Here is an 18,279-nt window from a genome sequence, read left to right as displayed (position 1 = left end):
CTGTTGAATTGGGGTGGGGGTGATGAAGAGGAAGAGTCCTGCTGAACTGTATGCTGGGAAAACAGTTCCAGTTAACTGGAATAGTTTGGCTTTTACATTACTCACCAGATGATTCAATCACCCTGTAAGCTATTAATGCCCTCTGATACAGTACAGTGAACAAATGAGATCACACAAAAAAAGCATGTTTGAAAGAAGGGCTGTGGTAACTGTGAAGGAGAAATGAGCAACTGACCTGCAGTCAAACAGTGCTACAATATTAGTGGATATTTGATGGTATTACTTCAGGATGAGAAACAACATGCCAAGGCATGTTCAAACATAATATGACATGACAATAAAATGAGACATGACATGATGAGAAAAGATAAAACTGGACAACACAACTCTCCATAAGATAAGATAGGATAGGACAGGATAGGACAGGATAGGATAGGGCAATGATGGGATAGACAGATAGTCTCCTTCCAAATGCCTAATAAAGATCGAAGTGGCTAAGGATACGTACATCCGTATCTTCTGCGGGACTGCTAAAGATACAGAAGTTGTCTTACCAACACCCTCTGTATCTTTAGAATGGTGTTCACTGAAGATACGGACAATGTACGGATGAGTTTTGAAGCCTTGTCGGACCATTAGCCACATATGGTATGGGTACGGACATATTTGCGCTTTCTGATTGGTCAGTAAGACACCCTCCGTATCTTTAGAGCGGTCTCTGTAGATATGGGTCCGTACCCGTAGCCACAGCCAATAAAGATAAGGAGAAAAAAGAGGTTTAGACATTTAGAAACAATCATTTCTAAATCCCATATACGAAAACCCTTGAACATTACAGTTGGAATAGAGGGAAGCTTGTCATTTGGTGTCTTTAAAACTGTATGCGAATGCACTGTATTTAAAATTCTGTTGTATTTTTTTTTTATTGCATTTTAATTTTATTTGCATTTTTGTTATTTTAATCTTATTCTATATTTTGGTGTTATTGCTATATTTTATTTTTGATTTTTATTGTATCGTTTCATATGCATTTTCTATTTTTTTTTTTATTCGGTTATTTTAATAATGATGTATATCTTTATTTTGATTATTGATATGTTTTGTTTTCTGTTTTTTGTTGTATTTCATATTCAATGTATTAGTTGTATCTTTACTGTATTTACATTTTATTTGTATTTTTCTTATGTTAATCTTGTATATTTATATTTGAGTTATTTGTGTATTTTATTGTATTTTTTTATTTTGTTTTATTCAGTCATTTTAGTTACAGTGTAAATCTTTATTTAGATTACTGACGTGTTTTGCTTTCTGGCTGTAGCTGTATTTTATTATATATATATATATATATATATATATATATATATATATATATATATATATATATATATATATATATATATATATATATATATATATATATATATATATATATATATATATATATATATAACATGTATTTAAAACATGTATAAAACGTGTATTTAGCTGTGTGGGTGGGTTTGGGAAGTGAAGCGCTTTAAAGTGTACTGTCTCTTTAAGAGCTAACGCCGCTTCAGCCTCGGTTAACCTGCTGCTTGTTGTTTTCTGCAACAAGATGGCTGTCGTTCCTGAGAGCAGAGTCCTCACATTCAGCGTTTTTAAATGGAGCTCTTATTCCTCTACATATTTACCCGAGTGAGTAACGCACACATTAGCTGGCCCGTAGAATCCAGTAGTTTTTACAGTCACAGGTGGTCTTTCGTGGCCTCGGAGCGCGGGTATTTTCTCCAGCCGACCCGTGTGGCCTACAATCGCAGCCAGCTAACGTTAGCTTGTTTTTTTTTTTTTTTGTTTTTTTAAACAGTGGCAGGGACGTTTGATTTGTTGTCGTAACCTCCCGACTTTGACTGACAGCAAAACAGCAGTCTTTAAGGACTGTATTTCAGTGGATCCAACTCTTAATTTACTTGGCGTTGGTGTTTTTGAAAAGAAACTAGTTGTTTGTTGTGTGCTGTGATGTTCCCCGAGTCAAAGTTTTAAAATTCGAAGTAGAATCGACAGCCATTATGCAATGTAAATGTGATTATGATATCGATTTCAAAACGAACGTCCATTAGCGTTAGCTTACTCCTGACTTGAGGTAGCTAGCTCCATCACAAAGCTAACAAGCTGTTTTAGGAGATCTGACATTCTCGTCATTAAATAACGATCAAAAGTCAGCGTTCGTTTATATGTACACATATTAATGAATGTCACGGTGTTTAAATGAGACTACAAAGTGTTAGAGCGTTGGCATGTGTGTGCTCAAGCCCTATAGGTCTACGTAGTCAGTCATGTCATACAGAAGAGCACTTTATTAGATATATATTTTTACATTATGTTGTACACTGTGGTGATTTATTGGGACAAACTAAACTCTACCTGTTTTTTGTTTGTTTATTAGAAACATCTTGGTGGACAAACCTAGTGATCAATCTTCCAGGTGGTCTTCAGAGAGCAACTACCCTCCACAGGTAGATCCAGCACGTCAGTTTTATTCATTATATGTGGGTTAACATAAGGTTAATAACAAAATGAAATCTGCTGTATGAAAGACGGGTTAGCTCAGCAATAACAGCATTAGTCCTGTAAAGTATAAGCTCAAAGAAAATATGCAACAGTATTGCACATTGGGTGTGTAGCAGTTGGCAAAGGCTATACGCCCAACCGTTGGGCAGATTAATAATGTCTTACCTTATTCGCCCAACCGTTGGGCAGATAAGTTCTACATTGAACGTTACATGCACAATCGTTGGGCAGATAAATATAATGTCTTATCTTATTCGCCCAACTGTGATCGTGTATTTGACACGTTTTGTGCATCTAAACTATGTTTTTTACACCACTTTTTAAGGCTCTATTGTGGCGTATGTTTGACACATTTAATGGCGCTGTCTTTAGTTACTGCAAAAACACCGCAATGGATGAAAACAGACAAACTTCATAAACATTTTGAACAGAAGCCTGTTAACGACGAAACAGTTTTTGAACAAAATGCTGCTTGTTGGCTGTAAGATGGTGTTAGTTTGACACTGTTCCTGGGTGTGATGAGCCAAACAGAACCACTTTAGATCACAGCTCCTCCACGGGGTGCAGCCGGCGAGAAAATGTCCGCCTTTTTTCTCTCGCGCGTTGAAACCGGAAGTGAGCTTACAAGCGCGCTCATTGGTCGGTTGTGATTGGGTGTATATGCTTGCGAATTTACTTTATTGACCCAACGGTTGGGCGTATAGCCACTCCGGTAGTCGTTTGGGTTCAGTAATAGCAGGTGTGATTGGTGGTATATTTTAATGCAGTGTGGAATATTTAGATTTATGTGGTGAGAACCCTAATAACCTGGTGTTAGTGGTACATATAGCCATGCTCTTATTTTGTCTGCCACATGGTAACAAGAACAGCCTTCATGCATAGTGGCTTCATTATACTGCTGTGTGCCTTTCATGGGCACCGATGGTGCATGATGTACAGAATAGAGGAGAGCCTGTTGCTAATGATTTGCTGTGCCGCTACTTTCTAAAGGGTTTCCCATACCAGACTGTAATGCAGTCTGTCGGCAAGCTCTCAGTGGTTCATCAGTAGAAGTTCATGCACTCCTGCCAAACCTCCACTGTCTTCTCAGGAAATAGACCTTCTGGCAAGCTTTCTTGACTACTGACGAACTGGATTTTCACTTGGGCATTACTTTGCCAGATTAAATTTCACGTGTCATCAGTTTCCAGAAGTTCACTTAAAATTTGTTTGAAGGCCAGGTAGGGGTGAGGACAGCTACAATGTGTATATTTATTTTAAAAAAGGGTTACCCCCTTCTTTTTTAACATTTTAAGACATGTCAGCATAGACATGTTTTTTTAGAAAATAATTTAAATCTTTCTACAACATAGTGTGTGTGTGTGTGTGTATATATATATATATATATATATATATATATATATATATATATATATATATATATATATATATATATATATATATATATATAATATGAATGTGTGTAATAGCTGTTATCACTTTTATAGAAATTTGGCTTTAAATGTCATACAGCTTGTGAAATAGAGGTCAGTTATCAAATTGGTCTTAAAAGAAATGCTGCTGGAAATTTGGGAGTGTTTTTGTCCCAGTTGGTATGTATGACAGAGACCACTTGCATCCATTGGCTCTTATCTTTGCCTGTGCTGGGCCTTGAGAAATTGGTTTCTTATTAGGTTATACGCCTTCTCCGTGTTCTTGGCTGATCCAGCTTTTTTTTTTTTTTTTTTTTTTTTTTTTTGCACTCTTGGAACATTCTGAGCCTGATAACATGAATGCAGGAAAATGCACAAGAATCTTTGAGTTAAACTTGATACTGTCTGTGTCAAACCTCTCACTTGAGAACCAGTTTGTTTTTCCAGTAAGACATCCTCAAGTACAACGCCACATCAATTGGCAAGTGGCTTAAAAACAACTGCATTCATGTTGTTTGAGGGGCCAGGTCAGAGTCGAGGGACGTGTATAAAAATTCTGTCCCATACCGATATAAAATCTAACTGTGAATTCAGAAAGAACATGAAAACGCTTTAAAATGACACCAAAATCATGTGATTATCTTAAGTATTAAGGAAGTTATGGGCGTTTTTGTTCTGGGAATCAAGCTTGTTTTCCTGGCCTTAATGAGAAGATGAAACAATAGGGCCTTTGTGACTGAGTTGTACTTGTTCCTTCATATTTTTTCTCATAACTTCCTTAATATCCAAGATATCTCCATGAAATTTTCAGGAATGATGGATTACCACCTCTCCTTTATTTCAAATGGTATATCATCTCAACACTGGCAGTCACTGGATTTTGGAGATTGACCAGAATCTTTGTGAAACAGCCAATCCTTCTGAAATTCAGCAAAAATGAAGAGAAATACTTACTCTTTAGTCCCTATACATAGATTTTTAAAAAAATCCTTATTCTTCCTTCTAGTACAAAAGATGACTTTGACAAAGCAAAAACAAGAAATCAGGTAACTTCTCTCTCCGATTGCCTGTGACGAAAATTCGAACACTAGGTGGGAGCTGGGTAATTCGTCTACATCATCAGCCTAAAAATAGATCAGGATATCCCTTCAACAGCCAATAGCAACGCGAATTGCAGGGAACTCCCTGTGCGACTCCCGAAAATGCGGTCACATGCAATTATGGACAACCTACTACAGGCACTGGCCTACTTGTCCACATCTCTACAGAGTCCAGGTTTAAGTGTTATTGAAACCTGGGCCCCGTTTCATAAAGCAGTCTAGTGTTTTAGTTTGCTAAGCTTAGTTAGTTGACTAAGGTTAGTCACCCAACATTATTCATTTAATCTCTGTTTTACATCGACGCCTGAACTTGTAGATTAGCTGTCTTAACGTTAGTCAACGATTTTCACGGCCATGAGTGCCGTTGCAAGATACGCCTCCAATGCGCAACAGTTTTGTTTATTTCCGGATTGGTCCATCAGCTACAAACATGGCCGAGTCCGCCGCAGCAGAGGAGAAGCGCTCCCGACCTCGGTGTCCGTAAAAATGTCCAATGGATTATTCCAGTTCTGGAACACCCGCTCCAACGCAAGTCTCTCCTTCCTTCCTTCTCCATCAAGTGGTGGTACGATAGCTGCCTTTTTGAGGTAAGAGACTGAAGTTTTGTTGGCTAAAATAAGATTAGCCTCCTCTGTACCAGGCTAAAAACTTTTAGTCGGGTAACGCAAAACCTTAACTGACTAATGTGCAACAATTAACTTCAAAAGGTGAGTCGACTAAGTGGGTTTAGTGCACTAAACAAGATTAGACTGCTTTATGAAACCGGGCGCTGGTCTGTATCTTTTGGGGGAACAGATATACACAAAGATGTCAATCAATAAAAATGTAGTAGCCCAAGCTCCAACACCTATCATTTGATATAATTTTTGAGCATCTGACACTGCTGCCTGATATCTTAGTAGGATGTCTTCAGTAGATATGTCCCATCATACTTGAGGGTGCCAATATGTCTGTGAGTCTGAGTCCATGCACATCACCTTCAATAGGCGGTTGTTGTGTCCTGATGTCCTGCTCCCTTTACTGCAACACCTGACAGCTGATTGACGTGTCATCACCACTTCCACAACTTTGTCACCTTATTTGTGCATGAGTAGTAGGCTGTTCACACCAGAAGCACTGGGGTTTTTTTTTCTAGGGGGTACTCTTGGGTTGTGCTGAAATGTCATTTTCCCACAGTTTTCTCAAATATAAAACAGATTTGTTGTGTATCGAACTGTGTTAGGTGTCATTTGGAAATACCAGCATGCTGTTGTTGGCACCATAGTGGGGAAACAAGGTCTCTGCATTCTTTTTCTTCCTCACAGCCTTTGAGTGGTTTGCAAATTACACACAAGGCTACTAATACTGGTGATGTAGGCTCAATCTGAGCCCCTCTCATGGACGGTGTCAGTCAAAAATCAAGCAGACATAATATGCATGCATTTAATTTTTTTTCTGCAGATGGAAATGGTTCTGATTGAGGCAAGATGTAGAGGAAAAAAGATGAATGTTGCTTCCTCAGATACAAACATGGATATCATTAGGCAGAATTGCTTGTTCATGTTCAGTGAAGCAGATAAAACTAAGCGTGAGCTGGACGACAGTTAAAGATCTGCAGATAACGTCCTTGGACATAAGTCATCGCAAGAGTTTGATGGCAGGATAAGTCCGTATTATCACACGGTTGATAACAAACTGGCAGTGCCTGACTATTTAAAAGTCAGAACTTCATTTATTTGATTTACCACAAAGTAGAACAATAATTTTATGGGTAAAGACTCGTTAATGAATGGCATCATCATGAATTTTTTTTTTTTAAACCCCTAATTAATATTGATAAGGGCTCAGGACATTGAGCGCATGTGAGAACTTTGGTCCCTGGGGTTTGGTTAATGTCTGCTTTGAAATGGCACGCTTAATCGTTGTTCCGGCCTGCGGTCTGCACTCATTCTGGTCTAATGGACTCAGATGATTTGTCTTCAGAGGGCCTGCCTTGTTAGAAGTCCAATGACGTGGATGCGGTCCATAGATTCTATGTGATGCCACTTACCTGAAGTGGTAGCTAGACCTTGCTGTAGTCATTTAGATAATGAGCAAATCTTTTCACAGTGGCTAGTCTGCCATAAATGCAGCCAATTTCCCCAGTTCTCCACGCACTAATAGGATCATAAGTCTTCTTTGGGTCTGGTAGGTATTTTAAATTTGCTCAATTTTCTCCTCAGTTTTTAATCTTGAAATTGGAAAGGCCGGCAGTTGTTCAGAGCATCACCTTTGGGAAATACGAGAAGACTCATGTCTGCAATTTGAAGAAGTTCAAAGTGTTTGGCGGAATGAGTGAAGAGAACATGACGGAGCTTTTGTCCAGGTGAGACATCGCCACTATTTTCTAACTGTTCACTTTATTTTGGAATGTTTTCAACATTTTAGTGCCTTTTATTTTTGAAAATCAGTAGGTTATTTAATTATTTATTTTACTTGGTTTTTTTGCGATTAATCAGTCATTTTTATTTTTTCAGATACATACTATCTGACAAACAGAATGCGTCTACCATTAGGGTTTTGATTTACACCCCATAGGACTTAAGATTCCATTATAACCATAGTTTGTCATTTTGCTATGCAGCAGTGCTATATGATGCACAACAAAAGTAGTCTACCTTGCTAACATTCTAATAATTTAATTGCAAGGTGGTCCTTGTTTTGCCTTTTTTTTTTTTTGAAGGAAATTCAATTTGTATATTTGTCTTTGTAAGAAAAATGAGCTGAGATTTTGCTTTGCTTACAAAATGTATTGGACCAGGCCCACTTTTTTCTTTCAAAGTTTGAAATTCAACAAACACATGGTGCTTGGACCTTCAGTAAACTTGCTAAGTTTATGTATTGTAATTACTGCTGTCATGTAGTAAAAACTGCAGTAGCTCATAGTAATGTCAACATGTAGGGGTGCTGAACAAAATTTGGATAGTATTAAAAGATTGTGTGTGTGGGGGTGGGGGTGGGGGGGGGGCTGACGATATGTAAATTTGCACTTTAGTATTTTTGGTCTACAATATAAATTGAAAGTGTTATGTTTTGCCAAAATTGGTCTAAATTGCATTTGTTTTTATGGATGAATTATTTCATAAAAACGGATGCAGATTGAAATGAACTTCCACACTTAGAATTTTAGTTCGCTAGTACTGCAGTTTTATAAATGTTGCAGTTCTGGTGATGCCGGATAATGTGAAACGTCTGTAATATATTGTGCGCATTCTGTACATATATGTGGTAGGTGCTGTTGCAGTGTTTGCTTCTTCAGTACTACACCTTGCAAATGTTTGGTTACTGAAGTACCTGTTGTCTGTGACAGAAGCTAAATTCAGTATTTGGTGAATCACACCACTGACTCAAGCTTTCAGTTTCACTGTAGTAGCAGACAAATCATTGCTGCCAGCTGCCAAAGTGACAAATTAATTCTGGTGAACTGCCAAAATTTCAAGACAGCATTTGTCAGCATATGGACGTGGTGCGTCTCTCAACTCAGTAATGTAATTAGGAAAACAGCCACATCATCTTCCTTCAATCTTTCTTCCCCAAACAGCGGCCTTAAGAATGACTACAACAAGGAAACTTTCACCTTAAAGCATAAGATTGATGAGCAGATGTTTCCCTGCAGATTTATCAAAATAGGTGAGTCTCAAAGTAATGTAAGGTGGGGGAAAAAAATCTGAAAGTAAAAATTATACAAGAGATGTACAGTCTTGTCCTTTGATGTTTAACTCTCTGTCTATGTCTCAGTGCCTCTGATGTCTTGGGGTCCAAGTTTTAACTTCAGCATCTGGTACATTGAGCTGCACGGTATTGAAGACCCAGATGTGGTGCAGCCCTGCCTTAACTGGTACAGCAAGGTGAGTTCTCGCGACAGTCTGCAGTCTGTTTATGCTCAAATTAAACGACATGCTGTCAGTGTCAAAAGTCAAACAAATCGTAATGCCATCATGGGCAACAAGAAGCGGTGTCCTTGGTAGTCACCAGACTCTGTGTTTGCAAATGAGAGAATCTAAAAACCAGCTCTTTCAAAGATACATGTAGCTTAAAAACAGGAGCGGTTGGACTCACTGATCTTTGTATACATTCACTCGCACGCGTGGATGTGAAAGTGTTTTTAGTGAGAGAGAAGCCAGTAAGTGGACTAGTTTGAACAGGCCTGCCTGTATGTCTCATGCAGCCCTGTTGGACACTGCCTCAGATGTAGACATGTGACTAAACTGCAGATGAGTCGGACAACAGCAGATGTGAGTGCAGTGGAAATTCTGGGTGTAGTGGCAATCCAACAGAGAATCAGGAAGTTAGCAAGATACCGCCCTATCTAACCAGGCTAACCCCGGGGTTCGGATACGCAGCTAACCCTGAAAGCATCTGTCTGTCACGCACACGCCTTTAGTTTCACTCTCTGCCCTCATCTAAAAGTAAGGTTAAATAAAAACTGTTATTACACATTCATTATGTAAATGAATATGTAATAATCAAGCTTATTGTTTACAACCTAATGCAACAAAAATAGACAATTTGTGGTGGTGATTTTTGGGGGCGAAGCAGGTGTGACTCAGCAGCTATCGATTATTTTAGTAATTGAGTATTCTAGCGATGATTCTGGTGATTGAGTATTCTGATAAAAAAAAAAAATTAATTTCATTAATTTACTTAAGCTTAATTTAACAGTTATACCTGACAGAGAAAATGATAAGTCAGTTTAACAAACAACCAATTAAACTCCTCTTAAAATAAACATTTTTATTGGCAGACTTTGGTGGCATAACTTAACTGGTAGCTGCTTCTTTAAAGAAAGAAAAGGAGTCCATTTAAGTGGCATTGGCATATTCTGGATTAATTTTAAAGATGACAAAACCTTAAAACATATTGCCATATTCTGCCTGAATAGGCCTGAAAGAAGTTTTTGGTGGAAGTATTTTAGACATAGGATGAGCAGGTTAGATGAATTGGAAACTTTGTCATTGCCCAGGTCTCCCGTGTAAAAGAGATCTTGGACTCAATGGGACTAACTGGTTAAATAAAGATTGAAGTGGGAGGGGGAAGTGTTGTTTTTTTAAAAAACTTCGAAGACACTGGACTTGAGAGAATTTAGTGCTGCTACAATGGACTGATGTAGAAGTTGGCAGCAATGCAAAGATGCCGGCTGCCGTTAAACACCACAGAAGAAGAGAGGGTCAGTTTGGTTTATGTCACAAGAGTGCATTTCTGCATTCACAAAATGCCTCAAAAACCACAAGTGCATAAAGTGCATAAAAGTACTTACTTTACTCATTTGTTGTCAGTCTGAGTAAATAGACTAATCTCCTTTCCTCAGCGAAGCATTCGCGAGACAAAAACAAACGTGTTTTTGTCATAGCAAGCAGTCAGAGCTATCTCCGACCACCAGCTAGCTCAAGCACAATGTGAACTGAGTAACAATTTATAGATTCTTAATGATACCCATGTCTACTAGCAATCACTGATCTAAATTAAATACTTTTGTGAACATGACATTAACATTACCTTGTTGGGTAGACTTGGCAGACTCGATAGATAACGGTGGATGTTTTAAGGTCAAGTGCTATAGCATGGAAGAAGTTCCGTTATGGAAGGCTAATTCCGTTTTGCAGTACATGCATTGTATTATGTTTTGCTCTCGGTTTAATTGATAATGTTCCCACACTTTTGACAGTTTCTGACGTTTTCTCCGCGGGTTATTTTGTGCTCTCTACTGCTCACCGTTTTTGTCTCTGTCCGTCTCCATTTTACATTCCGCACTTCGCATACACCTTACAGCATGCTGTGCATGTATCGCGCACATAGTAGTGAATTAAATGAAGCCTTGACGCAGAGAATTTTGCCTTGAAGCATTTTAGTAATTGAATTACTCAAATTATTTGAGGCATCATTTCAGCCCTAATTGGATCTGTGACACATTCTGACCTGGTGGGCACAGAACCATTGCACAAAAGTGCCATGTGTTACTTACATAAACTCTTCACACTTTTTGCTAGGTGCTAGTCCTCTATGTACACATCAACTATGGAAAGATTTAGCCCAGTAAAGCAAAATATGTTTGAATTAATCATGACTGATATGACTGTGATCTAATTTTTATTTTACACGTTCTTGCCATATTTCAGATTCAGAGTCACTTGTAGTGGCATCATGCGTGCGTGCTGTCAGTGACGCAGTTTGTTGCCCATGATTTATTGCTAACCAAGCATATGTACTCACTCCTTTAATATACCTATGACTAAACTATAGCTAAATCGTAATCTTTACAAACATGTTTAGACAAGTCGGGTTGGTGTACTTCACTCATTTTTGGAGGACGGAATGTTCCAGGCAGATTTACTATACATTGTAATCTGATGTGCTCCTAGAATTGTCTTGTTGATGCTTGAAACGTTGTTGGGATAACTAATCCTTTGTAACAGACATCATGAACATAAAGGTCCCCCCTTCTTATTTATTTTATTTTCTTTTTCTTTTGTGCAGTAGGATCTCCATACTGTAGGTAGATGATCAGAAAATGTTTGCTTTTCATTCATTCAGGTGATGTAGTGAGGAACTGATAACTGAATTTTTCATTCAGCTGCAACTTTATCATGTTGAATTTTTTTGGCCGTGTTGTGCTCCACCATCAAAAATATCTGGTATGGTCCTTCGACTGAGCTCGTGCCTGTTTATCCCCTTCATGCTTTTGCAGTACAGGGAACAAGAAGCTATTCGGCTTTGCCTCAAACACTTCCGGCAGCATAACTATACAGAGGCCTTTGAGTCTCTGCAGAAGAAGACTCGGATAGCGCTGGAGCACCCGATGCTCACCCACCTGCACGACCGCCTGGTGCTGCAAGGAGACTTTGATGCCTGTGAAGAGCTCATAGACAAAGCTGTCAGAGGTTTGTAGTTTTCCTTTGACACCACACAGAAACATCAGAGACTACAAGAAATTAAGTGCTGTTATCCGTATCAGAAATGATGATTTTCCAACTCCAGTGTCGTATTTATTTATTTTTGTGTTTACTTGCTAGATGGTTTATTTAACCAGTATATAAGCCAGCAGGAGTACAAGCCGAGGTGGAGCCAGATCATCCCGAAATGTAACAAAGGTACAAGCGTGCAAGAAATCAGCCGAGACGACATGAACAGTGAGACCATCTATTCAAGCGGGAGAACTCCCCACTCTTGTCAGTCAAACATTTCAGTCCACTGTGAAAGATTTGTGTTGATAAATTGATGCCACCTGTTTTGTTTTGTGTTGCTCTTTTCCTGTCCCGTACGCCTCTCACACTCCATGGTCCCATCGCTCTGTATTTCCCTGTCACTTCCCTCCGTTATCCCCCCCATCCTCGTCATTCTCTTTCCTCTCTTCTCTGCAGGTGATGGGGACGACAACAGGCCTGGAATGAGAGGAGGGCATCAAATGGTCATTGACGTCCAGACGGGTGAGAGCCACACAGCCAATGTTCGGATTCAGCTCCTCAGTCAGTTATGACTCACATCCACAGACAGTGACTCCATTTCTGTTTTAATCAAATTATCTCCCTCCCAATCCCCTCCCCTCCGCCTCAGTACAAATCTACACTGAGGACTTTTCTACACACACATGAATAATGTCTTGTTTTGTCAGATACACAGTTATTTTCTTGTATCTTATAATGTCAGCACAGTACCACCCTGTTGGCCATTTGGAAAACAAGAGCTTGGGTTGTGTGCATTTGAGAATAAGAGTAAGAGATCATCAGGATGCCTTTGTGTTAGTGGATGGTAGAAGGTGATGTATTAGTGAGGTTTTCTTACTGTCTGTTCACATCCATATTGATTGTCTACAAATTGATGTTTATTGCAATCACGTTACCATTACATTTAAGTACGGTAGTGTTGATAAAAGTGCAGACTCCCTCGTCACTTCATTAGTTCCACCTGTTTAGCTGCTCATTATCGCAGATATTTAACTGGCCGTTCACATGGCAGAAATTCAGTCCACTTAGGTATGCAGTCGTACCCCCGTAGGCTCTCCTGCAGTTCGAAACAGGCATCGTGATGGGGAAAGAAAGCTGATGCAAGTGACCTTGAACTTGGCATGGTTGTTGGTGCCAGATGGGCTGGTGTGAGTATTTCAGAAACTGCTTAGCTACTGGAATTTTCGCGCTCAGACAATTCTAAGGTCTGCAGCGAGTGCTTCAAAAAAGAAGAAACTTCCAGCAAGCTGCATCTGTCTGCGTGCAAATGCCTTGTTGATGGGACAGGTCAGAGAGGAACATCGCAACTGGGTCGAGCTGATAGAAAGGCATTTTTTACAACCAGAATATGCAGAAGAGCATTTCTGAACTCACAATACACAGGACTTTGATGTAGGTGGCAACAGCAGCAGAAGACTGCACCAGGTGCTACTCCCGTCAGCTATGTACAGGAAACTGAAGCTATAGGGGGCAAGGGTCCACCAAAAGTGGATGATGGCAGATTAAGCAAAGATTACCTGGGCTGATGATTCTTAGAGCTCCTTTACATCAGTTATTGAGAAGTTATGGAAATCTGTTAAAGCTGTCTGGAGTAGCCAGATCCCAAAAACTGAGGAGCCACTCCAGAAAAAGTCTAGTGAAGGAAGCCACTGATACACCCATGACAACTCTGAAGATTTGAACTTCTTTGGTTGTGTTAGGAGAGACTCTGCTTGCTGTAGTGTAACTTTTTCCTGTTTTTATCACCAGTTGTACAGCCTGATGAAGGGGTGGAACAGAGAAGGAATTCCTTAAAAATAAGATGGGAAATTTCAGCTGCAGTTTGCAAGGGAGCACGCAGGAGGCTTGAGCCTAGACATGTTGTGTTTTGTTGTATTATAAAGTCCTCCTCTACCTTCTATGTTAAGCATATTCAGGAAATATATGACTATCAGCATCCTCACACTGCAGACAGAAATGATTCTTTGCATTCTGTTGCCATGATAACGGGGAGATGGAGATTGTTCATTCTAACTGCAATACACCGCATACATGTTCTTCGTATTATCCCGAGCCATACAATACAACAGCAGCTCTAGCTCTCTGGGAACCTTATGAAGGCAGCAGTCGTCTGAGGGTTTACAGGCTGTTCCTCGTATGTTTGATCTGTTTAGCAACAGCTGCAACAAAAATGCTTTAAACATTAGAGAGCACAGCAACTGCTTTTATATCCATATTAAAACTTAACGCTGATTAGAAGTGCACGAACTGCAATTGCTGCTGCACAAAATGAAGTAATTGTTGATCTGTACCAGCCACTCATTGAATGTTTTGTGGCTCATGTCCTGTTCTGGAATTACAGCAGTAATGCCGGGTTCCTTTTTCCTCCTACATCAGTCTCTTGTAGAATCACGACTTCCCACATCTCCCATCTGTTTGAGCTGCAGTGTCCCATATTTGACCCAAACAATGCTTTCGCTGCAGAAATGTGTGATCAAGCTGAGAGATTCATATCAAATGTGTTGTGAAGTGGCAGCATATCAAAAACTGCATCGTCTTTTGCTTTGAAGTCATTGAATGCTGCGGATATAACAGAGGCTTGCGACTTTTCAAATGCTTTTAAAGATATTTTAATCATGCTGGAGAGTTAGGAGCTGTGAGCAGACGCGAAGAAAGTTTATTTACTGTTTAAGCAAAAGGTCAAATTTAATTTTGTCTGTTTAGTGACTAAGTTTATTTCATGTAAGATTATTAACATTTAATAAATGGGGAATTGCTCAAGTGCTTTTCACTTGTGATGTGTGATACAGTGGTGCACGTGCATGCGCATAGTTGAATGATGCATCAGACCAGGTTCTGGTATTCCACAGCATCTCTAAATCGAAGTGGGTTGAGCTCGTGTGGCACACTGTGTTCTTTTTCCACATTCACATAGAGATAATGTGTCCTAAGGGAGAACAGTTATGAGGTTCAGTTTCTTGCTAAAGAACACTGTGACTCTCTGTCACCTGCCGATTCAGAGAGAGCACAGTTGCCACAGACTCACCCAGGTGCCTGATTTGTGGGTGCTTTATTACATTTGTTGCTGTTGGTGTTTGTAAAAACAAAAGACGTACAGCAAGAAGAGATTTAATATTGCTTGTGAAAAGTAAGTCCCTTCGGCTTCTCCCTTGTTATCCAGTTGGGTCCCCACAGCAGATCTGAGGTGGATTTGCATGTTGATTTTGCACATGTTTTAACTCTGGATGCCCTTCCTGATGTAACTCCATATTACATGGAGAATGGGCAGGTGGGGTTTGAACCTGGAACCTTCTGCACTGGGAAAAAAAAAAAAAAATCACACTAACTGCTTGTCCACTGCCAGGTTTGATACTGCCTGTGTTGCTGGATGTTTTCTCTTTTCTGATGTCGTGATTGTGCCCTGCAGAGACTGTGTACCTCTTTGGGGGCTGGGATGGCACTCAGGACCTGGCTGACTTCTGGGCTTACAGCGTTCAGGAGAACCAGTGGGCCTGCATCTCCAGAGACACAGAGAAAGAGGTGAAAAAGCTTCATCAAACTTGTCAGATTTGACACATAAGTATTTTTGTACTTGGCATAGTCAGTATTTTATAACGTGAAATTGTTCCAGCCTCATGAACATTATTGGCACATCTGAATTTTAAGTAGAAATTTTCAAATATATTTAAAAAATTTTAAACTACTGAACCAGTTTGTTTAATCAGAATATTTGATAAAATAACCAAACATTTGATTTTTGTGATTCAGGAATTCTAGTGGTATCTACCAGTAATGACGGAGACAATAATTGACTTAATTGCCATATACATCCATGTCTTGCTGTGTATGACTCAGAGTGGTCCGAGTGCTCGTTCCTGCCATAAGATGTGCATCGACTCCCAGCGGCGTCAAATCTACACGCTAGGACGTTACCTCGACTCTAGTGTCAGAAACAGCAAATCTCTGAAGAGTGACTTTTACCGCTACGACATTGATGCCAACACCTGGACGCTACTCAGTGAAGACACGTCAGCTGATGGAGGGCCGAAGTTAGTGTTTGATCATCAGGTAGGTAAAATGTTGTCTTTGCAACCCTGACTTTTTTTCTATTATGACGCAGCTTTTACCTTTCATAGGGTGGAATGAAATGTATTTTGTGCTTCTTTCATATTAAATGGACAATTTATTTTCCTTTCTACATTTGAATTATTGAACACAAATTTGACGGTTTCTGAGCAGGCACTGATTTTTATTTATTTTTTCAAACTACAGTACTGCCTTGATTGGGCTATTAACAATTTTATTTATTTGAAAATATACAGCATAAAAAAAGACCAAAACATTTGTCTCACAGAAGCTATCCTAGGTACAGGGGGCGGACAGCAATCCCAATCCACACAGCAGTCTCTCTTGGACACGGAGCTTGGCTAGTGGTAACCCTTGTGTAATTCGAATTGGAAGCTGCTACATAAAAGCTTGCTTAATCTGACACCAGGAACACAGGATTTAGAAATATTTATACACTTTTTTTGTCATTCAACTTTTTATTAATTTTCCTTTTTCGTACAACAAAAAACTTAACAACACAACAAAGTAAAGTAATAAAACAGCAGAGTCTTGCTGTTCAAGAAATGACATGAAATATATCCACGTTTTGCTGGCTTTATCATGGACATTTTGTACTTTTATACATATAATTTGTGAAATAACAACATGAATGCACTTTTGAAATTGGAGTTGAAGTTGAAATTTGCTCTTTAGTCTTTAGCACTAAGGGCAGAAAGCAGAAATTTTCCCTGTTTCCTTTAAACCTTTTTTGAACCTTCTCTGTGCTGCCTTCCTGTTCTGTGATATCCTTGTCCTCTGCTCCCACTCTTCCTGCAGATGTGCATGGACTCAGAGAAGCACATGATTTACACATTTGGCGGGCGGATTCTGACGTGTAACGGCAGCGTAGAGGACAGTCGGACGTCAGAGCCCCAGTTTAGTGGCTTGTATGCCTACCACTGCCAGGCTGGATCGTGGAGCCTCCTACGGGAAGATTCTTGTAATGCCGGTCCAGAGGATGTACAGTCCCGTATCGGGCACTGCATGCTCTTTCACACAGTGAGTCGACTTCTTTGGATACAGATTTTTCTTTATTTGTTGAATCCTTTTGCTGTGATGTAAACCTCACAGAGTAGTTTGTAATCAGTGCATCTGTAGTGAACACAGTGGCATCACATTAAACGTCTTCGAAGAAATATGACTTTTTAAATCCTTACTGCATTGCCTGAACTAATGAGGCTCAGTAAAGAGGAGTAGACATGAAAGATTTTTGTCCATTGGCCCAGTAAATCAGCTCTCACATCTGACTACGTTTGGCACAGAGTTCTCTCCAGTGGGTGCTCTTGTATGGTTCTATGTAAGTTGGGAACGGTCTGATAAACCCGTTCCATTTCTTGGCCAGACTCCAGGCTACCCTAATCCCAACTCCCACTCCTGCTGCAGTTCTGCGTCCAATTTTCATACTGAGCGTAGAAAGAGTTAAACCTAGAGTTCACTCTGAGTGTACGCTGAGTTTGCACCAATTTGCTCTAGGCTTGAGTAAGCCTGTTCAAGTTGAACGTGAGCATAGGGATTCAGAGCAAACTTTGAAGCAAAAAAACAATAGCCTTATACTTTGCCAAGTGGTGTGCCTGCTTGATACCAGGTGCCCAATGTGGCCAAATTTACTAAATTTTAGACAGTTCAACAGTGTGTACTTATTCATCAGACAACTGAGTACTTGTGCTGGGCAAGTACTCAATGTGTAATACTGATTAAGTTGGCTCAGTGGTTTAGTGAAATAATAAAATTAGTTGAAATGCTGTCAGACCACTGCTAATGTCTCCTCCTGCGGCTATTTCAAGTGTCAGCTCCTTCTCAGGCTGCATCTTTTTCCCTCAACAGAGAAACCGCTGTTTGTACGTGTTTGGAGGTCAGAGGTCCAAGACTTACCTCAATGATTTTTTCAGTTATGATGTTGACGGCGACCACGTGGAAATAATATCAGACGGCACCAAGAAGGACTCGGGCATGGGTAAGTCCGAACCTTCATGATACATTTACCAGCTAATTACTTGCACAAATCCTTCTCAGCCGACTGCCTGTTGTATAAAATAATATTCATATGAAGATGCTATTTGTCAAATGTGTTTTTTGCAAAAAGTATTTAGTCTAGTTTATATTTAGGGTGCGGTGCAGAGGACTTTTGGTAGAAGTAAATGATGCCACTTTGATTTTTAGAATGCTAAAATGCAT

The 18,279-nt window shown here is 39.6% G+C and overlaps 1 protein-coding gene across 2 annotated transcripts in view; it reads left to right on the top strand.

The window, feature by feature from the left end:
• The first annotated feature begins 1,544 nt into the window (after positions 1–1,544).
• The window catches only part of mkln1 (muskelin 1, intracellular mediator containing kelch motifs), a 28,225-nt gene continuing 11,490 nt past the window's right edge, over positions 1,545–18,279 (top strand). For both annotated transcript variants that reach the window (XR_004558641.1, XM_034162917.1), the window contains exons 1-12: positions 1,545–1,674; positions 2,423–2,492; positions 7,261–7,403; positions 8,619–8,707; positions 8,816–8,925; positions 11,763–11,955; positions 12,088–12,204; positions 12,436–12,501; positions 15,425–15,537; positions 15,853–16,065; positions 16,882–17,103; positions 17,929–18,058. Coding sequence is in view for 1 of the 2 variants with exons in the window: in XM_034162917.1 (XP_034018808.1) it covers positions 1,595–1,674; positions 2,423–2,492; positions 7,261–7,403; positions 8,619–8,707; positions 8,816–8,925; positions 11,763–11,955; positions 12,088–12,204; positions 12,436–12,501; positions 15,425–15,537; positions 15,853–16,065; positions 16,882–17,103; positions 17,929–18,058 (1,546 nt within the window). In the remaining variant the exon portion in view is untranslated. The remainder of the gene's footprint in view (positions 1,675–2,422; positions 2,493–7,260; positions 7,404–8,618; positions 8,708–8,815; positions 8,926–11,762; positions 11,956–12,087; positions 12,205–12,435; positions 12,502–15,424; positions 15,538–15,852; positions 16,066–16,881; positions 17,104–17,928; positions 18,059–18,279) is intronic.

The sequence above is a fragment of the Thalassophryne amazonica genome, chromosome 22 (genome assembly GCF_902500255.1).
Source record: "Thalassophryne amazonica chromosome 22, fThaAma1.1, whole genome shotgun sequence".
Classification (NCBI taxonomy): Eukaryota; Metazoa; Chordata; class Actinopteri; order Batrachoidiformes; family Batrachoididae; genus Thalassophryne; species Thalassophryne amazonica.
The sequence above is the reverse complement of the archived record's forward strand: the minus strand, read 5'-3'. Positions and strand labels throughout refer to the sequence as shown.